Consider the following 25,451-nt stretch of genomic DNA (forward strand, 5'->3'; position numbering starts at 1 on the left):
TTTCAAATTTTTTATTATATATATATATATATGATCTACAGCTTAAAGGAACACTCCACTGTTTTTTGAAATAGGGCTTATTCACCTTCTTTCCTACATTTAGATAGGTGGGCAAATGCATTTTTGTCTCAGTGCATGCATTGTTTTAGTTTGACAGGGTCGGCGCTATCTTAGCTTAGCATAGAATCCTTTGTTGCCAGCTAGCATGTCCTGAGTAAAAGTGATATAAAAAATTGTAAAAACCCACCTAATTACTTCTTGTGGCCTGCGTATTCACAACAAGTACAAATAGTGATGCAGATTAACACTAGGCGATTTCCTATGCAGATATTGACATGGGACTATATTAGGGGGAAGCACAGGCGACGCACTGCTACTTGGGCGCAGAGATATCACGCCCAAGTAGCAGTGCTTCGCCTGTGCTTGCCCTTAATATAGTCCTTAATATATAACTCAATATCTGCCTAGGAAATCGCCTAGTGTTAATCTGCATCACTATTTGTACTCGTTGTGAATACGCAGGCCACAATAAGTAATTAGGTGGGTTTTTATAATTTTTTATATCACTTTTACTCAGGACATGCTAGCTGGCAACAAAGGATTCCATTCATTATGCTAAGCTAAGCTAGAGCCGACCCTGTCAAACTAAAACAACGCATGCACTGAGACAAAAATGCATTTGCCCACCTATCTAAATCAGACCTGCAAACTCCTGAGACTAAAAAAGGTGACAGTGTCGGGGGGGGGGGGGGGGGGGGGGGGGGGGGTTTAGATTATGCGGTGCATATGCGGTCCAGGTATGCGGCGCATCCCATGCAACAAGAGATTAACACAGTTGCCAAATTGCTTTATGTTACACTTACAGTATGGGGTAGGGGTGTAACAGTAGGGGTGTAACGGTTCACAAAATTCACGGTTCGGTTCGATACGATACACTTGTGTCACGGTTCGGTTTGGTACATTTTTGATACAGCAAAAAGAAAGAAATGCCAGAGAAATTTCCTTGATTTAATTTTTTTTATTCTTTTTTTTATTAAAACTAACATCATAAAGTATGATATTTTTTTTACTTTGAGCAATTCTGGAGCAATAATTGACTCTTTTTAGGAGCATATAAAACAAAACAGCTCCTTGGAAAAAATATTGTAGTAGTTATAAACAAAGGTTTATTTTATTTCAGAATGATTAACATTTGAGGGCAGCAATTGTATTCATAATGTCAAAATAAAACCGACGTAATGTTACTTGAAGGCATTTACTATTCCTGCCAACTTCCATGGTTGCAGTTAGTGTTACTACAGTAAATTCATGGTGAATGTTGCTGATCTACACTGGATAGTTCATTCATGCCACAATGTTTCTTCCTGGTTTCCACGTCAGCGCTGTTTGATCCGTTAATAACGGAGAAATGTGAATGTTTCTCACTAGATCTCGCAGGAGTCGCAGCGATGTTATTACTTCTGTGGCGAATTCAAATGCTTTCTTTACTGGATCTCTTATTAGCGCTGTGTAGTAACAGTGTCGCTTTATCAAGATCGGCTCGCGCTGCTTTGGTCCAAACTGATAAACGGTCCGTCAACCACACATTAACGAGCAGTTTCGTTCCGCTTGCATTACGTTTGCCATTTGATGTTGGGCAATGTTGTGGTCGCGCCGGCGGATGAGCGCGCTCACCACGCGCAACGCGCCTACATTTGAAATAACGAAATTTCAAATGTATTTTGAAATTTCAAAATACCCCCCCCCCCCCCCAAAAAACAAAAACTATTCGGTTCTACGCGATTCACGTAAATGACCCAACTGACCAAAAAAACGGCGATTGTCGCCGAAAAGCGACAAGTTTGCAGGTATGCTAAATGTAGGAAAGAAAGTGAATAAGCCCTATTTCAAAAAACGGTGGAGTGTTCCTTTAACTTTCTATATTAAATTAGACAAATGAGAACATTTTTTATATTTAATCTAAGGTTGATTTTTATTCAAGCTTCCCCACATAGTTCAGTGGACAGGACTGAGTGACATTAAACAAAGGAAAGTATCTCAATGTTCATAAATGTGATGATTAAACGATGATTAAAAAAACATGATAAAGGTGAACGGTCGGTTACATCATTTTTCTGAAGTTCTCGATGGCTTCCTTCACTTTCTGCAGCTCTGTTTCATTCTGCCTCAGCTGGAAAGAAAGAAAATGTTGCACTTTTCTTCAAGACCAGTAGAAAACTAATTTAAGATTATTTTCTCAGACAAATTGCATCCCCTCCATCCTACTTACCTTCTCAGCATCCGCCTCCTGCACCTTAACAGGAACTTTGTCCTTGTAGTCGTTCTTGTTCATCTTTTCCTTCATCTTTTCCATCTGTTTCTCCAGCTCCGCTTCCTTTGCCGTCAGTTTAGTGACCTCCTTTTCCAAGTCGATCAAACCCTGAGTCGGAGACAAGGATTTCGAAACTGGCATGTTTACAGACACAGAAAGCTCATTATACTCATTAAAATGTGATTCTGTAGGAGGGGGAAATGAATTTTTGATGCAAAGCCAAACCAGATTATTGGGTGTTGAGCTGGTGGTGATGTTATTTTTGGAGTATCATATTTAAATTCACTTTATCTCCTCATTCCGGCTGATTAATTGAATTATCGTATTTGGAAGCTGTGGTGGGGATTATGACAACCAGAATAAAACTCCCTTCAGGTGTATAAGTGCAAGCGAAAACGCATTCTCGTCACGCAACAACATTTTTACCTTCAGCATGAGGTGAACAGTGCATCTGTCCGAGGCGATGGCCACCGCACAGCCTTGTGGGATAGTGTTGTCGCCTCCAACCACTGCGTGAATGGTCTGAGAGTAAGACAGTGTCTGGATCTGAAGGCTGTATGCCTGGACCAGAGCCGCAGTATCAGAGTCTATGCACTGCAGGTAACCTGACACAGATATAACACAAGAGGTACATTTGTGTCTGCTAATAAAATATGAAATTGTGATGATATGGTCAGTAGGTTGTGTGTAAACCTCAACCTGTGTGTGTGATGTGGCTAATGTTTAGACTAGGGATGCACCAGCGTTTCTCTCTTGTGATTCTATAATGAATCTGCTAATGTTGTTCTGCAACATAATTGGAAACTCAGTCTCAGAAATGTATTTTTGATGGCTTTACACAGTAGAATTTTCACATTTGGGTCCATTTTGACCTTTTTTTTTTTAATCCATAGTATGAAGATGAAACTTTAAGTTTGTTAATACACATGATTCATGTTTTAACAAAAAAGGTAAGAGATAAAACTGAACTGTGGCTTTAAACATGAAATTACGCTTTTTTTATTTTATTTTACATCTGTTAGATTTGTCTCAAATTACTTCTGTAAAATACATTTGGCTTCTTTCCTCATTTTGTTTATGAACATGCTTGTGCAATCACACACAATAAATCTGAAATTACATTAAAATCACAAGCACAAATTGTCTTAATGTGTTTGTAGAGCAAAAGTTCATAGACCAAATAGACCAAACAGTCTAAACATGGAAAAGGAAAGAGGGTTTGGACAAGGAAAAAAGTCCACATTTTACTTTGCTGCCACCTATTGATGAACTATTGCAGCATTAAAAAGAGATTCAAGCTGTTTATCATCATCATTTTTTCATATGAAAGTAAAATTAATATATTGATGTTTTGGTGTTGTTTTGTTAAAAAAGAAAATGTAGGTTTCATAAATGTACACTGTTTTGAGCAGTTTAATTAAATCCACTAAAGTCATTGCAGTTCATACTGATAATTCTCATATTATAAGTTCTTCTAAATTTCATCAATAATATATTCAAATAAAATTTCTGATAAATAGTGATAAAAATATGTTTTCTTGCATTACATTGGTTTTTGCAGTCGTTCTTGAAAAAAAAAAATCTAAATTTTTTGTTAACAAAAAGGGGGTATATTAAGTAATAACCTGGTAAAAACATGGTAATGTTCAGAAATGTAACATTTCTGTGAATTCAGTTACTGATTAGATACTATATGAATTTAGTTTTATAACATTACTTTCCACCAGGGCTATCCAGGTGTATACAGTTTTTAATCCATTAGGAGGGTTAAAACAATTCCATCATGTATATATATATATATATAGATATATAGATATATACTTTGTTAAAATGTTTGGGATCAGTACGATTAGTTTTTCTTTTAAGAAATGTATTTATTCTTTTAAGAAACTTTTTTCAGCAAGGATACATTAAATTGATCAAAAGTGACAGTAAATTAATTTAAAATGATACAAAAGATTTCTATTTTGAACTTTCTATTGATCAAAGAATTCTGGAAATAGTGATTTCTGAAGGATCATGTGACACTGAAGACTGGAGCAATGATGCTGAAAATTCAGCTTTGACATCACAGGAATAAAGTACATTTTAAGAGGTATTAAAAAACAGAAAACCTTTTATATTGTAATTATATTTTACAATATTACTGTTTTTACTGTATTTTTGATCAAATAAATGCCACCTTGGTGAGCATTAGCTTTCTTTCAACATTTTTTTTTTTTTTAAATCATACCGACCCCAAACATTTGTACAGTAGTGTATATGGCTGATATGAAGATTCTACACTATTTTGTCTAAAAAAAAAAAAATAAATTAAAATAAATAAATAAAAACCCTAATTTTAAATGCTACAAGTTAATTTAGACATGACAACATTAAATGTTCAGAAGAAAAAAAAGTTTTTTTGAGATCTGCCAAGATTTTAAAGATTAACTTCCAGTAAGTGTTAGATGAAGGCAAAGTAACATAAATGTAAAAATAGAGAAAAATAGCCAATACCAAATACTGACTAATACTGATTAAAAATTCTAAAATCAGTCAGATATAGTATATACCAACATATTGTGCATTCCTTAATGACCAGCACTGGATTTGGATCAGTCACATCAACAATATTCCCTAGCTGAATCTATTCAGTGTGAAATGAGTGTGCAGTGTACTGTGTGACGTCTCACAGTCAGCGCGGGTCTTGGTCAGGTTGTAATCGGCCCGGAGTGATCGGATGGTTCTGACCACAGACATGACAAACTCCATCTGACGGTCGACCTCCTCGCTGTGCCAACAGAACTACAACCAAACAAAACACCATTTATAGTAACCAACACAGGATGCATTTGTTTCAGATGGTTTCCTCTCTCCACTCTTCATGTAATTTAAACTTTATGTCACTGAAGTTCCAAAAGGTTATTTTTATTCCAGTCATCTTCACATTCAACTACATTCCCCTCTCCAAAGAACTCATTATAGTGGTACATCAAAGACTATATCATGATTAATAAAGCGTTTGTTATCTAAAACTCGATCTTTTTTTATTCTGGCTGGTTCTCTCTGGGATTTTGTCCCTTTTGACCAGAAAATTATTCTTATTAGATTCAGTCTAATAATACAGGTTTGCTGAACTCATTTGTAGAGTTCCACAATTTGGACAAAACTTGGTAATTATATACAAATATGGCTATAAAATAATAGTAATAAAAATAATAATATTGGCAAATATTCAATATTCAATAGTTCATATTCAAAATCAATAGCAAATATTATTATTATCATCAAAGTTTGTAATATAATTGATAAATTAAAGCAAAATAAGAAATATTAAGCCGCGTTTCCACCGCAGGAACTTTCCCCAGGAACTAGGAACTTTGGGCTGGTACTCGATGTGTTTACACCGCAGGAACCAGGGTCTAAATGAAGTTCCGGGTAAATATTTCCCCCTCCGATAGTCCCTGCTCACGAGGTAGTACTTTTTCAAAGTTCAGGAACTTTCAGGGGTGGGACTTGTGCGCTGCACAAGCTGATTGGTTGTGTTCACGCCGCATTTTGGTTGGATGACTCCACGCAGCATTTTCTTTATTTTTAACCTCCCTTTTAAAAAGTGGCTTCATGCAGTAAAGTTGTCTGTCTGCAAATATGGAATTTAATAAAAAAAACTGGGGGACTGGCGACGAGTTTCAGGCTTTATTATTTGGGTATTTGTGGAAGAGGAAACTTTCTGCGCGTTCGTCACAGCCATCTCACGGCCAATGTCCGCAATAGCTGATAACATACAATTTTATATCCAACGTTAGCATTACGAGCTCTGAACACGCTTTATCAGTGCTCGTCTCTTTTCTGCCACAGCTTTTAATATTAAGTCATTATGTTTACACATTGTCATCTATTGCAAGGCAAACCATGTTACAAATTTACTATAACAGGATTGGAATAGCGCATTGAGGTGTAACAAACAACTATTTACAAGACTGTCACTATTTATGATTGATAGACGGGGTTCAGGCTTTTTTTAAAGAGTATTTGCGCAAAAGGAAATTTTTGCGCGTTCGTCCCAGTCATCTCACAACGTACCTTGTCTTAATTTTATACGCATACAAGCTTTCTGAACACGCTTTAGTATCAGTGCTCGTCTATTTTGTTATGTTAATTACCTCGTTAGTAAACCAATAACTGCAACACAGTTTGAATCTCCTCCAAACTTATAAATGTGGCGCTCAAAACTGATTACTGTCCGTCGCAGACTGGGAGGAGCAGTTGCGCGCAGTTTACCTGAATTCCCGGTACTTTAGACCGCGGTGTAAACGCAGAAAGCAACCGGTCTGGGGCAAAAAAGGTTCCTGGGAAAAAAGTTCCTGGGACAAATTGTTCCGGGTAATTTCGGTGGAAAAGCGGCTTTACTTTAGAAATATTTTACTTAAGTATTTAAGACAATATCAAATAATAATTATATTTTAAATTACAACTGTAAAAATTACAATACTAATATTTATGGCTGTCACAACATTTTTAAACATTAAACCATCAAACTTTTATTTACAGGGAGCCCTTAAAGCTAATAAACGTAATCGTATAAACGTAAATAAACGCTTCTCATTAAAAGTATAGGAAGATGGTTGGCGCATGTTGCTTTCCCAAATGCAGAGAACTTGCAGAGATGAGATCATGCATAGCAGCATTTACTGCAAACCGAACCGTTCTGAGATCCTGCAAACATCAGCGGATATTGAGCCGCTCACGTGTAAGAAAACTTGATTCTGAAACAAGCACTGCATATATTTATTTAATCTGAAGCTACCAGTAGGTGGCGGTAAGTCACTGTCTTAACCATAGACTGTAAAAAAAGATGGACGACGCCCCTTCGCTCTCTTCCATTGGTGAGAACTGAAGCCGCCAGTGTCCCGATATGGCGCTGACATATTGGAACTTGAGTCTGCGCAGTAGCGATCTCGGGACCAGACCTGCGCAGTAGTGAGCAGGAAGTAAAGCCGCGAAATCAACGCTCCGCCCTCACTCTCGCAGAATGCACTTTTTAAAAAATGTATTGCAGTACGACACGAGGCTTGTTAAAATGAAGTAAATACAATCTCCTCAGTCCTCCGAAGATCCCGAAAAAAATGTCCGTTGGTGCTTCAGTGACTAATTTGCTCAGAGAACCTGTCAATCACAGCTGTCAATCATGACGTTACACCACCGTTTTTATAGCATCACGTAACTAACTAAAACCAACTTATTTTTGAAACAGACACTTGAACTTACATCAGCGTGATAAAAACGACAGCAAATGAAAGAAACCACCTTTGGAAAAAAGATATTTGAAGTGTAATTTAATTGTTTAGTTGGTCTCACGTCTTGTTGAATAACACGGGGAGGCGGGGCTTATGACCTATACTACGACCAGTCAGCGATCGAGATGTTTTGGCTTCACTTTTCAGGGCTTGTGCGGCACGCTTGGTCTTAACATGTGAGCCATCAAGTCATTCATCTTTTAGCAACAAAGCAAGTGGCTGTATTTAAGGGTCATTGAATCATTGACTATCGCGATTCGTTCAAAGCCGCAGATTCGTTCACGAAACGCCGCTGTGTGTTGCAGTTCTGCTGTGGCTTTCGCTGGAACTTATTTTGTAGCAAAATAGAGCAAACAATTCTGACAATGTACATCACTTAGTATTACACTTTTGTTTGTTGAACTGTTGTATAAAATCAAATGTCACTTTTGCAGTCGTGTGGAAAAATTGCATTCTTGCTCGTATAATATATGATCAACATTAAAAACAAGAACTCGCACGGGGTGTGTTTTTGTATAAAAGAGAGTTTGAGTCTTAATCTCTATGCACAGTCTGGGTCTATATTTGTTCTTCGTGCAAATAAGTGCTAAATTCCCACTTTTTACATTTTTTACATTGTCGTGAACTGAGGCAGCGTACTGTGCAGGCAAACCTATCATCTGTCGCTGCTTGTGTGGATGCAGTCAGTTTTGACCGAAAAAGATGAGGTAATATGATTGGATGTCATCTATTTGACCTTTTATGGCATTTTGCCTGTTAGAAATACATGCACGGTTTTGAAATTATAATAAGGTGGGGTAGAATTAAATGAATGGCAAAACTCAGCTTTTTGTCCACGTAACCCTCTGTCACCCCACATATCCCAGTTTGGGAAGCCCTCGATAAGCCATTTCACGATTTCGGTTGTATTTCGATTCATCGTGCAACCCTATATTTGGTCACCCCTGCTCACCTCTGAAGTGTCTGGATAAGGTGTGACACTGATGCTGGGGGGGCTGTCCTGAGACCGTCTCCTTGGCAACCGCTGGAAGAGCTCTTCAGAAACAAAAGGCATGATAGGAGACAGGAGGCGGAGTCCCACCTCCAGACAGGTGTAGAGAGTCTGTCTGCAGATGTCTGCCTGTTTCTGCCCTTCTGAATCTGTCCTGCTCAACACCGGCTTCACACTTTCCTATATGAGCAGAAAAAGAAAAAAAAACATCTCAAAGTTAAACTTTTCAACAAAACTCTAAAGCTTATTTAGAAATGTGTGCAGAGACCAAATTAAATATACAAATGAAGAGGTCAAAAGCAATTGTGTGTAGGTGGTGTGTGTATTCCTTACCAGATAAACATCACAGAGCTCATACAGCCAGAAATTGTAAATGGCAGTGGTGATTGTCGGAAAATCGTAGGCCTGGAATCCGTTATCACACTGCGCTATTGCTGCGCTCAGACGGGACAGAATCCAGCGATCAGACACACTTTCACTGCCACACAGCTGAGAGACACAGAATCACGTGTTTAGGGAAATAAACCCACAATACACCACAAAGTGTATGTTTTTCACAATGTCCTGACTCCTGACACATCGTCCATCTCTTTCTCTCACCTGAGCTTTTTGGCAGGGAACAAATCCCTCTCCCAGTGTCCTCATGGCAAACTTCACTGCGTTCCACAGCTTGTTACAGAAATGCCTGTATCCCAGAATCCTGTTCACGTCCAGATTAATGTCTCGGCCTGGGAGAAATAAACAGAAAAAGCACAAAGTAATACTTTATCAGGACATGTTTTATTATTATTAATTATCATTATTATCATCCACCCAAATATTCAGAATACTGGTATATCAATACAGGTTTGCCAATGATGATTTTACATTTATTTTGTTATTGAGAGGAAAGCATGCAACACACATTTACATATTCATTTAAACACTGCTCCCAGTTACATGGGCGGCATTGGGAAGTTCACTAACAGTAAATCCCAGCAAAGGCATTTCGATCTACGTTTTACCCCTGAGCAAAGAATGAAAAAGAACTTTGCCTTGAGTTTATCGGGGCCTTTATGATAATATTTGTACTTTTCAATGTAGATATGCTTTCGATATTTTTTTTTTACCTTGACCGGTATAAGCACATAGAGCAAATCTGAGCGCATCAGTCCCGCATTCTGGAATTCCACTGGGATAGTCGGATTTCTAGAGAGCGGACACATGCACAAACAGAATGTAATAGAAAAACACAGCAACAGCTAAAAGGTACAATAAAAAGAGATTACAGGAGCTCATAGAAAACTGGTTATACCTGTCCCTGTTTGGCCTTCTCAATCTCCAGAGGATCTAGATTACTGTCTATTAGTTGACCGTGAAGACCCTTACACACACACACAACTCAAATTAATTTTGTGCAACGATGCAGTATGTAGCCACATGGTGTTAATGTAAGAGTAAGTAGTTTAGCTACCTCCAGTGAAATGCCAGTGATGACGTCCAGAGGGTCGATGACGTTACCGAGAGACTTGCTCATTTTCCTGCCATGGGCATCACGTACCACTGCATGCAGGTACACCTAAAAAAACACACCAGATTTACACCACAAGTTACACTAGCTTTGAATGAATTGACACATGCTGATACATCTAAGTGGAAGTTTAACAGTCTGTTAGAAACTCTTTTAAACACTTTTAAATTTTGCAGGTCCAGAAGCTCTAAATATAAAATATACAATATCGGGGGTGACCCCGAATAGTCGAAGATAGGATGAGCCTGATTCGACTACCAATCTCACGGTCGGATCTTCACAGAGGTGTTATGAAAAGAGGATCATGCCACTTTGGCTATATGAGGGCGCTCAATGTCTCTGATTTCACAGAACTACCGGTTTTCTGTCAATACGTTAATATTCAGCCTATTATGATAGTGCTGTATATAAAAATGTGCAAAGAAAGAAGCTTTTAATAAATATTTTTTAACGTGCTTTAAGTTTCACTTTCAATCCGTGACCGAAAGAGGAGCGTCTTGGCGGCAAGGATTTAAATCTTTAACAATGTCTGGGATAAGAAAATCTAAAGTGTGGATGTACACCGATTAGGGCTGTGACGGTATGGGATTTTTTCTTACCGCGGTGAAGAAGCAACAAATATCGCGGTTTGGCGGTTAACCGACACCACCCCCCCCCCCCCCCAAAAAAAATCACCCGCGGCCGCATCACACACTGCAGACGCGATCAAGACCGCATGTAGCTTGTAAATGACAATTGAAATGAATAATCATAAAGCAGTATTCTTTATTAAAAAAATAAACAAATTAACATTTATATTAAATTGTAAATATTAATAATTAACTATTAATTAGGTAGTCTTAAGGCCGGCGACACACTGGCTGTGTGGTGTGAGTGTGGCGTTTCTGTTGCGTGTCAGTTGCGTGTCTTTTTCTATGTCTTTGCACACCAGAAACAGCGCTGCTGCTGCTAGGTGACATATACGCCTCATTGGTGATATATTCGACATATGGGGAGAGAGTTGTGGAAGGCCTAGGCTACTTAATGTTAAACATAAATATATAGCAGCAAAGACAGCGTCGGCACTCGGCAGTATTGACGGCAAAATAGGCTACAGAATAATTTCGTTCTGTATTGACAGGTGCAATATTTGAAAATCGATAATATTTTTTTAATTACATTTATATCTACATTTATGTCAAAACCTTAACTTTCAAACATCAAAATGTAATTTATTAATATGTATTCATGTCAAAATGACATACAAACATCTTTTCCTATTATATTTTGCCAGGAAACGCTTCCAACAGGCTTGCGTGTCGCGTGAAAAATAGGCGTTGGTTCTATTTCTGGCATGCACGCGTTTTCAGCGCGGCTCGTGCCGCACCTGAGAAGCGCGTCTCACGCTCTCAAGCTCTAACCTGTTAACATGGGAGCCGAAATAAAAACGGACACGCCACGCAGCCAGTGTGTCGCCGACCTAAGGTAGGTGTGCTGCACTTAAGTCCTGCAAAAAAAAAATTTCTAAGATGTGGTCTAGTTATTGGTTAGTGGTATTTCCTCACGAGACGGATACTTTTGTGCGCCTTGTCCAAATTCACCGGGTTCCCCTTAATTGTCACCTGCCTCAAAGGCGACACAGTATTTGGCTTAGACACTAGATTCGTGGCTATTTTTTGAATCATTCGGCTAGCGCCGTCAACTATTATTTCCTATACCATATAAGAAAGATCGCTATACTTGCAATTAAAATCTAACTCCAACTGTTTACGTTATGCTTGTCTTTTATTCCTGTGTTTGTTTGTATTTAATTGAACATTATCTGTAAACATCACAAAACCTAGCACTAAATTAATAATAATCAGACACACACAAAAAAATAAATCCCCCATAGGCTATGTTTAACGGACTGTCCCTCGACTCCCTCCCTTGCACAGGAAGCGTTTTTTTTTCTCCAGAAGCCCTTGAACATGGGACTCGCAGAATACAGTAAATTATAAACAAAATATTAATGTGTTTATAGTTCATATCACACACCTATGCACTCCTGTAACTTTCAGCAAAAATAAAAAAACGTGCGGTGTTGACCTCACACCGCGGTAGGCATCTCATCAACGCGATATTGCGGTGATGCGATTATCGTCACACCCCTAACACCGATCAGAAAGGATATTCTCCAAGGCTGGATTTAGCATCAGGAAAACCATGATCGCACTTCTGCCGGCCAACGTTAACAAGTTGGTTTTCCACGGGACATTCTAAAATGCTTAACGTGAAAAAAGCTTTTAAAACGCTTAAAAGGCACTTTAACGTGGCTTAATGCATGTACACAGTACACACTTTATTAAGAAACCATACTATGTGCAGATAAGCAGATGAACCCAGAATATGAACGCAATGCGTTCCTCTTATAGTAAAGCGTTTTCTTTACATAATTTGATATTTTAATTGAACTATTTTAGGAGATTAAGTCGTTAACCTTTTTTTCATGTTAAGTGTTTTAGAATGTATTTTATCCGCGCGCACAATTTGAAAAGACTCCAGCGGACACAGACAGAGTGAAAGACTGGATTTGTTCTCTCGATCAGGTGGGGTACAAGTGATTTCAAAACTTTTCAGCCGGTTCTAATTCGATTTTTGGATGCGGTGAACATTTGTAGCTAAAAAGACTGCCACTCCAGTTTAGCATTTATTGTTGTTTCTGCAGTTAAAAAGACAAAGTTGAAAATTCTGGCTACTATCGTTATTTTAATATTTTCTTTATTTTTATTTTCTTTATTGATCTGTCAAGGTTATCTAATGTAACTATTTGTGGCTTGTGTTTTGAATATATGTTCCCCTGCACTTCAGGCATTTTGCACACATTTGCTCCTCAGCTTGTGACTTGATTCTGATTTATTTCGTTTTGTATTTTTATTTATTAGAAATGTATATTCTGTTCTAACTTAATTCTGTAAATTAATTGTTTATTTTTTCGGTGCATCGATGTTGTGCTGTACTTAGAGCCTGCTCGCACAGGCAATTTAGCCGATTTAATTTGATTTGCATGTGAAATGCAAATCCTGTCTGCAGTGTGGCCTTTCTGGAGTTATTTATGTTATTTCTTAGTTTTATTGATCAAAAATGTTTTTATACATTTTCTTCTATATCTTTGTGTGATGTTCGGTACATCGCAGCTTTGAAATGTTAAAGCCCCGCCCCCAGACACATGATTCGACTATTAGTCGACTATAGGCAAGACTTGACGACTCTGATTCGACTATGAAAATCCATAGTCGGGGACACCCCTAATATATATTAAAAAACACAAAACACCCACCTCTTTGAAAGGTAGTTTTCCAGTAAGTTTGAGGCCCATCATGACCATACGAGCCACCCAGAAGAACAGGATATCGTGGCCTGTCTCTAACAGTGTTCCTGGGTAGAAGACTCTCAGGTCCTCTGACTAACACATAAATATTGCAAAATTACTTAATCACTGCAGTCTCTGTATATATTATTGAATAAAAACAATTAAAAAAAATGTGCAGAGACCCAGGGACATAAAGAACATATACTTTCTCTATAGCACAATATAATATTTTCATTGAAAACATGAACTGACATGCATTGAACTGCATTATATAATGTGTATACAGACATTAGAAATGTAATTAGAATATTTAATGTTTTATACACATTATATAAAAACAAAAATAGGAAGTAAATTCAATTCAACAAAAAAATACAACTTTTTATTATTAGATATATTTACAAAACAAATTAAATAAATAAAAATAATCTGGTATTATACAAGTAATATAAAAATATTATAAAATAAGCTGAGCCATAATCGCATTAATTATCGCAGGCGATACGTCCGTGATAATTAATGCGATATGGCTCAGCTTGTCAGTGAACTACGGCTCTGTGTAGTTACTGCCGCTCCATCTGAAAGCAGGTGATGGCGATTTACTACTAATCAAGGAACCGGCTTTACTGACGAGATGCGCATAACAATGTCATGCGATATATCGCCCAGCCCTAGTGTGTGTGTGTGTGTGTTTTCTGTATTAATATCTGACCTCATTGGGCCAGCCAAAGATGGAGAAGGGGAAGATCCCTGAGGAGAACCAAGTGTCCAACACATCCTCATCTGAAACAAACAGACAGAAAGAAAGATGCTTTATTGATGCCAGAGGGTAAAAACTGACATGAACAAAACAGAAGGATAAAATGACTCAGTGGTAATGAGAGCAAGTGTATGTTTGATTCGTACCCTGGCGTAGAGAGATTTTGTCTGCAGTGACATTGAAGCGTTTGGCAGCTTTTTCTCTGGCTTCCTCCTCAGATCTCCCGCTGACCCAATAATGTCCGTCCACATCCTAAAAGCATGCAACAATACAGTATCTTAATTCCCAGCATCCCTGTGTGTCCACAGCACATACAGCAGGCTGCATTTTCCTGTGTCTCTGCTCACCTCGCCTTGTTTGACTGACGAATCATTCACAGTCACAAAGTACGCTGGTATCCTGTGGCCCCACCACAACTGCCGTGAGATGCACCAGTCCCTGATACCCAAAAAGTGTTACTACACACACACGGTGACTCCAGCAGAAAACGTCTGAGCTGAAATAGATGGGTCACCTGATGTTGTCCATCCAGTTGAACCAGGTTTTGAGGTGGTGGTCAGGGATGATCTTGAGCTCTCCGTTTCTGACGACATCTGCGGCCTGCTTTCCCATCTCTCTGCAGTCCACGTACCACTGAGGCTTCAGCAGAGGCTCCACTATGTCCTTAGAGCGGCTGAGAAACACACAAACACTCATCAGTTGCTTTGTGCATGTAAACATAACAGCTGTAATGGAATTAAAGACACCATGAAATCAAAATGGACAAATAATTTCTTATTTTTTTATGTAATATTGCAGTGCTCATAAATTATTTATCGGTATGCATCATTATTTATTTTTTTATTCATTCATGTGCCCTCATGATCTTTAAATCATGATAACTTCCCCTTCCTCTTGCAACGACACCTCTACTCTTCGCTAATGATGTGTTTACTGGCACAAGGACGGGACAACATGAGATCACAGCAATAGCAAACCACAACCATCCAACGATCTAATCAATTCCTGATCCCGAAAAATCCTGCACCACATTTTTTTCTTGTTCGATAAGTCGTGAAAAGACTACTGCAACTTCTGTTTCATGACGACTTTAAAGGTCTATTCCAAGATTAGATGGCACTTCTGCATAGATCAAAGCGGTGCTTCTCATGTGGTTTGGCTTCAGGACCCAGACTTTACTTTGGACATCAAGTATGAGAATTGTTAACTGTACAATATTAAATTACAATGGTTTCATGCTCTCGTAGGCAACAATTTACTGCACAAAAAAATTGACAAATTATAGTAATAAATTAAAATTTCAACTTATGAAATTGTAGTTAAAGGGATACTCCACTTTTTTCGGAAATATGCTCATTTTACATCTCCCCCAGAGTTAAACAGTTGAGTTTAACCGTTTTAGAATCCATTCAGCCGAACTCCGGGTCTGATGGTACCACTTTTAGCATAGCTTAGCACAGATCATTGATTCTGATGAGTCCAGTAGCATTTCTTTCAAAATGACCAAAGAGTTTCAATATTTTTCCTATTTAAAACTTGACTCTTCTGTAGTTAAACCGTGTACTAAGATCGACGGAAAATGAAAAGTTTTTTGAAAAGCGATTTTCTAAGCCTATATGACTAGGAACTACTCTCATTCCGGCGTAATAATCAAGGAACTGTGCGGCTGTACCATGAGTGCAGCAGGCGTAATGATATGACGCAGCGCCTGAAAATAGGTCTAATAGGTTAGACAAACTTAGTACCGGTCACGTTGGAAGAAGTTACCGAGCTGGGGACTATTTTCAGGCGCTGCGTCATATCATTACGCCTGCTGCACTCATGGTACAGCCGCACAGTTCCTTGATTATTACGCCGGAATGAGAGTAGTTCCTAGCCATATAGGCTTAGAAAATCGCAACTTTTCATTTTCCGTCGATCTTAGTACACGGTTTAACTACAGAAGAGTCAAGTTTTAAATAGGAAAAATATTGAAACTCTTTGGTCATTTTGAAAGAAATGCTACTGGACTCATCAGAATCAATGATCTGTGCTAAGCTATGCTAAAAGTGGTACCGTCAGACCCGGAGTTCGGCTGAATGGATTCTAAAACGGTAAAACTCAACTGTTTAACTCTGGGGGAGATGTAAAATGAGCTTATTTCCGAAAAAAGTGGAGTATCCCTTTAATAAAGAATGGTTTGAATATTAGTTTATTGTTGACGGAAAAGGGGATGTCAGGCAAACCGGCCACATTGGCATCTCCATAATATGCATATTCTGGACGTACAGACAAAAAAAGGAAATGAAAATGTATTATTTCTTCCTCTCCACAAAAAATAAATAAAAAGATTTCCTCCATTTTCAACAGTGGATCTTTCATTGTTAACTTCTTTGTTATTCCACTAGGAGGCACTTTACCTGTGGTTCACATCTGGTGATAGACAACATGTTTGGTTGTCACTGGCTGTGAAAGTTAGCAAGTTACTTTAAATGTGCAATTGATTTATTATAAATCATTGCAAATAAAGTTTTGCCAGCTATATGACACTTTCTAGGCATTTAGTCAATTTCTGATTTTAGCATTGATTTTTCCCTGCTTTACACAACCTTATCAGACCAGACCAGCGAACTACCAGCTGAAAACAACTGAAAGTTAAGGAGTTAAGAGGAAGTTAGTGTCTAACCTGCAGACGGGCACCACCATCGGATTGTCCTTGACCTCCTTAAACTGGCCTCTATCTTTCAGTGCCTGGAGCACAGTTTTCCTCGCCTCAAAGCGCTTCACCCCCTAAAACACCAGAGAACAATTTGTCAATCTTCCATCATATTTATGACGAGATTAAAAATAATACCTGGTGTGAACAGGGTCAAAGATATCACAATGTGTGTGTGCCTACCAGGAATGGAGGAGGAACATTGATTAGTAGACCATTTTCATCCAGGATGTTGATGAAGGCCAGTTTGTGTCTCTCTCCCACCTCATAATCATTATGGTCATGAGCAGGAGTGATCTTCACGGCACCTGTACAACAACACTCCACTGTAAACTGCAGACAAACTTACAGAAAATATATGTTTTTGTCCTTGTAACATTTATTACCTGTTCCAAAGTTCATATCAACAAAGTCATCAAACACGATGGGCATCTTTCTGTCACAGAATGGGTGAACGACCATCTTTCCTTTGAGATGCTGGATAGTAAAGAGTTCATTTAACTCAAACACATTCTCAAGACCATTTCTCAAACACCAGAGTTATGAAAAGGAAACGTCGGCATCACCTGATATCTGGGGTCATTAGGGTGGACGGCCACAGCCGTGTCTCCAAGCATGGTCTCAATACGTGTGGTGGCCACTACCACCTCCTCATCTGCAGGAGAACAATACATTTTAATCAACCTCTGTATGTCTTGTCAGTACTTCTAACCTCATTTATGCAGACACAACCCTTACCTGATCCTTCAATCTTGTAAGAGAAAGACACCAGCACGCCAAACTCGACTTTTTCCTTATAACCCGGCACAGGAAGAAGGGTTCGCCCTGTCAGCTCCTTTTTATCGACCTAGAACACAACATTCATCAGGTGACCACAGAAAACGGAGACTCTGAGACTGTTAGTGAAGATGTAACTTCTGTCATCTGCTACTTTCTGACATAAATGTAGTTAAACTGTCAAATAATTGATGGATATATTTTCTCAGACTAGCTTTTACTGTGTTTGGAGAGTTTAAAACTCAATTTTATGAAAGTTATCAAAAAGGTAAAACTTTGTTCACACTGCATTTAATTTGATCAAAAATACAGTTAAACGGTAATATTGTGAATAGTGTTAAAATAAGTTTTTTATTCATATCATTTAAAAATATGATGTATTCCTATGATGGCAAAGCTGAATTTTAAGCATCATTACTCATCTTCAGTGTCACATGATCCTTCAGAAATCATTGTATGACAATTTGCTGCTGAAGAAACATTTATTATTATTATCAATGTAGAAAACAGTTGAGCTACTTAACATTTTTGTAGAAACCATGATAATAATAAAAGTCTTTACTGTCACTTTTGATCAATTTAATGCATCCTTGCTAATTAATAGTATTCAATTCATTCATTCAAAAAACAATTCTTGACCCCAAAACTGCCCCCACATATGATATGAATGTACCTCTATGTCAGAGATGGCGGAGTTGAGGGTGCAGGACCAGTTGACGAGTCTCTTGCTCCTGTAAATCACACCTTCCTCATGCATACGTATAAATGCCTCCTGGACCGCAAACGACAGTTTCTGCAAGCAGACAGTATTACACATGATTAAAAACTGATTATCCATTATTAAAAAGCGACACTTTAAAGCTTAGCAATGACAAGCTTTTTAACAAGAATTTTTGGCTGTCATTTAACACCTGGGTTGGGTTTTTGTGCATTGTACTCACAGTGTCCATGGTAAAACAAGCTCTGTCCCAGTCCAGAGAGGAGCCCAGCTTCTTCAGCTGATGATAGATGCGATCTCCCTTTCTGTTCGACGCCAAAAGGAAGACAAATTTGTTCATATAATTGGAGTTAAATCAATTATTTAATGATCTTAGAATTCTCCTCAACCTCACACACTCACTCGTTCTTCCACTTCCAGACCTCCTGGATGAATTTCTCTCTCCCGAGATCATGTCTGGTCATCTTTCGCTCTCTCATCAGTTTCTTCTCCACCACCACCTGTGTGGCGATACCAGCGTGATCACAGCCGGGATTCCACAGAGTGGTCTCTCCTCTCATCCTGTGCCTGCATTAACACATTAAAGCAAACCAACGATCAAACATATTATTTCGGACACATGATGTCATAGGCTCCATATCATAAATTACCATTTCAAATCTATCTTAAGTTATCCAAACATTAACAATCAGCCACAAAGTGTCTCGCCTTGACTTTTATATGCTTTTTTATTACAGCTAATAAAGCATAAAATGTATATAATGGCTAATAACATTACATTAATTATATATAACAATTATAACCGGTTACCATCTTGTCAGGGAGTCCTGAATTGCATTGGTCAAGGCGTGACCAAGGTGGAGGGATCCCGTCACATTAGGTGGAGGAATACACATCATGAACACGCCACGTGGGTTTGGCTCACTTACATTCTTTCTCTGGATAATAAACAGCAGAAATATCATTTAATGAATATACACTATCGTTCAAAAGTTTGGGGTCGGTAAGATTTTTTTATGTTTTGGAAAGAAGTCTCTTATGCTTACCAAGGCCGCATTTATTTGATCATATATATATATATATATATATATATATATATATATATATATATATTTGCTCATATAATTATATAGATCACAATATATATTGTGCAATATCACAACAATTTTAAATACTGTTTTCTATTTTAATATATTTTCAAATGTAATTTATTCCTGTGATGTAAAAGCTGAGTTTTCAGCATCATTGCTCCAGTCTTCAGTGTCACATGATCCTTCAGAAATCATTTTAATATGCTGATTTGCTGCTCAAGAAACATTTCTATTTGCCTACTCATTACAGAATCGAGTACAAAATCTTACTACTTGTGTATAAATCTTTAAATAATCTAGCACCTTCTTATCTGACTAAGTTACTACATCCCTACACTCCCGTGAGAGGACTAAGATCGGACGGCAAATTCCTCCTTAAGATCCCCAGAACCCGCCTAAAGACGAGGGGTAATTGAGCCTAGCACCACTCTTTGGAACAATCTTCCTAATTTTATTAGAATGGCTTCCTCTCTATCTGAATTCAAATCTTGACTTAAAACTAAACTTTTGTCTTTGGCTTTTAATGTAATTTTGTCTTTTTTTTTTTGGTTGCTCTTAAATGTTTTTTCTGTGTATTTTTATTACTATTGGTGAACAGAAAGTTCAAAAGAACTACATTTATTTGAAATAGAAATCTTTTGACTTTCAATTTAATGCATACTTGCTGAATAAAAGTATTGACTTCTTAAAAAAATATAAACATTTGATATTTAAACATTTGTACACTACATTTTGGTGGTGTACCTACAGTGTTTATTGTATTAGAGTATAAAAATACATTATGATTTTCAAGTCATACCCCATATTCAGGCTTGAAAAATCCCTGTTTCTCCCACCAGGGGTACCAGGCCGCTTCCACATACTGAGGACTGTAAGAATCGGGCAGAGGACTCAGGACATCTGAGACACATGAAGAGAGACACATAAATGATTAGATGGGTACGTGACAAATTAAAAAAATACAATTCCTGCTAATGGAAGCAAAAGCACACCTTTTTTCTCTCCAGAAGGCGTGGGTATGTTATAGCTAATCACACCCAGTTCCTTCTTCTCAGGTTTGGCCTTTTTCTATTGGAGGGGATGGAAGAATAAACAATATGGCAAGTTCTGCGTTCTGCTTTCTTTCTATCTCTGCTTGTGTCGATGTCAATGAGAGAATAATATGCTGAGATTCATCGCTCTACCTCAGTCTGAGGCTGCATCTTCTTCTTCTCCTCAATCTCTTTCTTTTGTTGAAACTTCTCCAGCTTTTCTCGCTTCTTGGCCTCTTTCTTCAGCTGAGCCTCTGTCTTAGGAGGACCTGAGAATCACAAGGACAAGAGGACAAAAATAATTATTCATGGGCAACATAGACTTCTAAAATGCTTTCAGACTCTGATAAGACTAAAGTCTATCTGAAAGATCATGTGAGCTGTTTTAATTCACTAGTTTTTAATGGTCTTAAAATGACCCTCAAAACGCTATGACACATTTCTAAAGAAATTAAAAAAGCAACAACTTCCAAATACACACATCCTTACCGTTACCAGGTGTGCAGTCTGGTGTAGCAGCGTCAGAAGCAGCAGTTGATGTGGCATTGGCGGCAGCGCTGGGTTTGGGGGTCACGGGCACCATTTTCTCACACAGTGAGATTTGACCCAATACCTTCAGGAATTGTGGCTGGTTCACACAGGTATTAAACCACCTGGTCACATTCACCAATGACTTCCTGTCTGCAGGCTCCAATGCCTTAAATAAAAGTACTATAATGAGCGATCAATTACAGCAACTGAAAGTTGAAGCAGTTCCAAAAATCATTTACTCACGCTCATGTCATTCAAAATGTGTATCAGTGTTGTTTTTGTTAACTAAAAACTAGAACAAAAACTTATTGAAATAAAGTTGAAATAAAATAAAAATATTACATTTTCAAAAAATTACTTTTAAAGTTAAAAAAGTTGCCTTAACTGGTAACTAAATGAAATAAATAAGTTTAAACTGAAGTACTAAAATTACTAAAATTTAAACAAAAATATATTAATGCCATATAGAAGTATATAAAAAATAAAAGCTTATTCACAATATTGATAAATACCATAACAGTACATAAATAATACTAAAATAACACGACTTACTTTCTTCTGTGAAGCACAAAAGAAGATATTTTAAAAAAATATTTCGTTTTTTATCCACACTATGAAAGTCAATGGCATGCAACATTGTTTTTGGACCCCACTGACTTTCATTGTATGAATAAAAACAGCTGAAACATTCTTCAAAATATCTTCTATGATGTTCCACAGAAGTAAGTCAGCCATGTATGGAATGACACGAAGGTGAGTAAATTATAACAGAATTTTTTTGTGTGTGAATTGTCCCTTTTATTAATACAAGCCATCATGCTAAGAGTTCAAATGGTTTAAGATTACAGATGTGCACTCACATATTTGAATGGCAGTAATGCAGCCATAGCAACAGCCATATCAGCCAGAGTCACACCCTCTCCTACCAGGAATGTCCGCGGTGCTAGAGTCTCATCTAGAGCTTTGAGAACACGCAGCAGCTCCGCTCTGGAACTCTGCAGAAGCTAAAATGAAAAATGTAAGTTAGTGCAGCTTCTCATCCAGAAACAGTTTAGAAAAATAAAAATACAGGGGCAGTCATGGCCTAATGGTAAGAGAAGGTTGTGGGTTCAATTCTCAATACCGGCAGGAAACTTTCTTGAGCAAGGTACCTAACCCCCAATCACTCCCCAGGCGCCACAGCAAAATAGCTGCTCCCGGTGTGTGTACCCACAGTTTGCAGTGTGTATGTTCACTACTCACTGGGTCAAATTCAGAGTATATCTCTTTCACTTAAAAAGGTCAAAAAATTTGGAGCCGGAGGCGTACACTCAGTGATGCCTATCAATCAACACATGAGATAGTCAGACCATAAAGGCACACACATGCCTTACCTTCTTATCAACTCCCACGATCCCCAGCAGAGGGAATGCCACAGAGCAGGCCACGGGCATCAGTTCATTCTCAGCAAAGCTCAGCCATTGCCAGACCTGACTTTCCTGTTTCTTATCGCTGCCTGTCCGTTTGCCCGCTGATGCCAGGTACCAGCTCACAGCATTGGCACCGGTGAGCACCGTGCCACCCACACCCTCTAAGACCAGTGCAGGACGGGACCTGCCCACCTCAGCCGGAGGGTTCTCATGGACTATTCGTGGAGGAGATCGACAGAATTCAGCAGCGATCAAGGGTAACAAACTCCTGAAGTCATCAGGGTGTGAAGAGATGTAAAGAGTGTCCATCTGACAGAGAGATATGGGTCATGTCAATTAGTAATTCACAAAACGAGTGAATAATGTGTAATGTGCATCTTTTTCATTTCTGCAGTTTTTTGCATGTCACAATGACTATTATTAAACTTAATATGACAGATATATGTCATTGAAAACCGTTTGCACTTCAATACATAAACGAAAGCAAAAGTGTCAGATTCAGTTTTCACTATTCTGTCAACAAACAACACTTTTAAGATTTACAGTTATTGAATATCACCTACTTTTCTTATATATCTAACTTCTGTGATCTGAGCCTCGTCATACATTTATGTAAACTGTTCAAATGACAAATAAACTGAACTTGACAATATTAGTGTCAGTCAGATTATATTCTGAATATGATCTCACTGATTTAAGATTTCCTTAAATACTTGTATTCATTTCAAGATCGCAATAAACTCTTTTACTCAGTAACCTTTTTGTATTTACATTACAATGTAATGCTTCAATAATAACTTGAGAGGTTTGAAGTCTAAAGATAGACCGGCTAATTGGCTAAACGCATGATCTGTTCATTTCAGCAGAGCTATGACTACTAAAGTCAAGAAATCACATATAAGACATGCAAACTTTTAGAGTTATTGATCAGCACATATACGGCAGCATCTGTATTTGAAGTCTGAAGATCATTAATAACTCACCTGTATGCAGCTAGGGAAACGTCAGTCTAAATCCAGCATGCACACAGACTCCAGTGCTTTTGCGTGCTTCACAGGCGCTACCGTAAAGGCATAATAACCGTCGTAAAGCGCATCCGTCTGACGCAATAAACGTGTAAAACAGACTAAAGTGCCCGATAGAGGCGCTAACGAACCGTAATAACTTTCTTTTTTTCTTTTTTTTACAGTCTATGGCAATAACATGAAACACTAAACGTTATGATGCAAGCCACTGAAAATGAGCTCTGATAGGCAGTTTACGAATTAAATTATGGATTAATTATGAATTATGAATATAATTATTTATGAATATAAATTATCTTTTTTTGTCACTTAAGTGTAATGTTGCCTGTTAAAGACATTATTTACTATTTTAAATATAAAAATAAATGTATTGACAACATTTTTAAACTATAGTTTTGATATTCAAATTTTATATTCGCAAAATGTAGGATGGAATGAAGATTTATATTTTATTTTTTATCTCATAAGGCTTTTTTGCAAAGATCTTGTCTCTTTAATAATACATTCATTTAAATCAGGGGTTTTCAAACTGGGCTCCAGGGACCTTCAAGGGGCAACAAGAGAGCGTTAGCGGTCCGTGGAAAAGTTCAGGGAAAAACTGTAAAAAATGTCAAATTAATACAAATAAGATTAAAATAAATACATGAGAAAATCAACAAAACAAATTATTTTTAAAATGCGTGACTAAATAGGTAGCATAAATGAGTAAACTTCATGGAAACTATATATTTTCCAAATAATGTTTTAGACATATTTATAATATTAATTTCACAGTATTGGGTCTCTGTTCAAGAATATATATAGATAGGAGACATATATACCAATATACCATATACCAATTTTCTTTGTGAATGAATAATGTATCGTAAATAAATAAATGTTCTTCCTTAAAATACATGGTGCATAAGTGAGTACACCCCTATGTTAAATTCCCATAGAGGCAGGCAGATTTTTATTTTTAAGTATTTTTTTATTTTTATTTTTTAGGATACTATGCATCCTGATAAAGTTCCCTTGGCCTTTGGAATTAAAATAGCCCCACATCATCACATAGCCTTCACCATACCTAGAGATTGGCATGGGGTACTTTCCATAAGATCATCTCTCAATGCAAATCAAACTAGCTATTAGGCTAACTGAAATAAAACCATGCCAATCTCTAGGTATGGTGAAGGCTATGTGATGATGTGGGGCTATTTTAATTCCAAAGGCCAAGGGAACTTTATCAGGATGCATAGTATCCTAAAAAAAATTTTTTTAAATACTTAAAAATAAAAATCTGCCTGCCTCTATGGGAATTTAACATAGGGGTGTACTCACTTATGCACCATGTATTTTAAGGAAGAACATTTATTTATTTACGATACATTATTCATTCACAAAGAAAATTGGTGTCCTTTAAGGTTGGATTTTTCCTAATTTTTTAAATTAAGGCATTAAGTTCAATTTCCAAAATATGATTTTTTATTCCTCTTTTTAGTCAACTTTAGCATGGGTGTATTCACTTATGCATTGCACTGTGTATATATATATATATATATATATATATATATATATATATATATATATATATATATATATGTAGGCTATACCTTTTATTTTTTTAAATGAGGGTCCCTCACACGAGGATGGTCATATTTGGGGTCTATGGCAGAAAAAGCCTGACTTAAATAACCAAGATTGGAAAATTTATGTTTACATGTTATTTACAGTTAAATGTTACAAATTTGTATTTGGCACAATGTGTGTACGTTAAGATTAGGCCTACATGCGTACTTCTTTTTTTATCACTTCATAAAGGTTCCACTTTATAATGGCTGTTCATTATAAAGCATTATGCACAGCCAGGTGCTATTCTAATATTAGTACAAGTGATGATGGTATATTAAAAACAATTCTTATTTAGATTCCAATATAGACAGATACAGATTACCTTGAAGAAGGTCTTTTACGATAGATTGGCCTATAAATGACAGAGAGCATGACTCACAG

General features: G+C 37.4%; 1 protein-coding gene across 1 annotated transcript; it reads right to left on the bottom strand.

Annotated features, from left to right (window-relative positions):
• Nucleotides 1–1,145: 1,145 nt before the first annotated feature.
• On the bottom strand, nucleotides 1,146–23,507 carry vars1 (valyl-tRNA synthetase 1). The gene is made up of 31 exons (XM_084435439.1): nucleotides 23,418–23,507; nucleotides 22,399–22,743; nucleotides 21,886–22,029; nucleotides 20,984–21,191; nucleotides 20,648–20,763; nucleotides 20,456–20,531; nucleotides 20,263–20,363; nucleotides 19,183–19,310; nucleotides 18,775–18,939; nucleotides 18,596–18,677; nucleotides 18,328–18,447; nucleotides 17,616–17,724; nucleotides 17,444–17,532; nucleotides 17,264–17,354; nucleotides 17,061–17,185; nucleotides 16,848–16,951; nucleotides 14,697–14,855; nucleotides 14,530–14,620; nucleotides 14,329–14,434; nucleotides 14,135–14,205; nucleotides 13,390–13,515; nucleotides 10,035–10,139; nucleotides 9,876–9,944; nucleotides 9,691–9,769; nucleotides 9,182–9,309; nucleotides 8,915–9,070; nucleotides 8,543–8,761; nucleotides 4,987–5,098; nucleotides 2,738–2,916; nucleotides 2,270–2,419; nucleotides 1,146–2,170 (listed from the first exon to the last, which is right to left on the bottom strand). Exons 2-31 carry the CDS (start codon nucleotides 22,741–22,743, stop codon nucleotides 2,102–2,104), a joined length of 3,822 nt encoding a protein of 1,273 aa, XP_084291565.1. The 5' UTR covers nucleotides 23,418–23,507; the 3' UTR covers nucleotides 1,146–2,101.
• Between the last annotated feature and the right edge of the window lie 1,944 nt (nucleotides 23,508–25,451).

This window comes from Rutilus rutilus (assembly GCF_951802725.1).
Source record: "Rutilus rutilus genome assembly, chromosome: 17".
NCBI lineage: Eukaryota > Metazoa > Chordata > Actinopteri > Cypriniformes > Leuciscidae > Rutilus > Rutilus rutilus.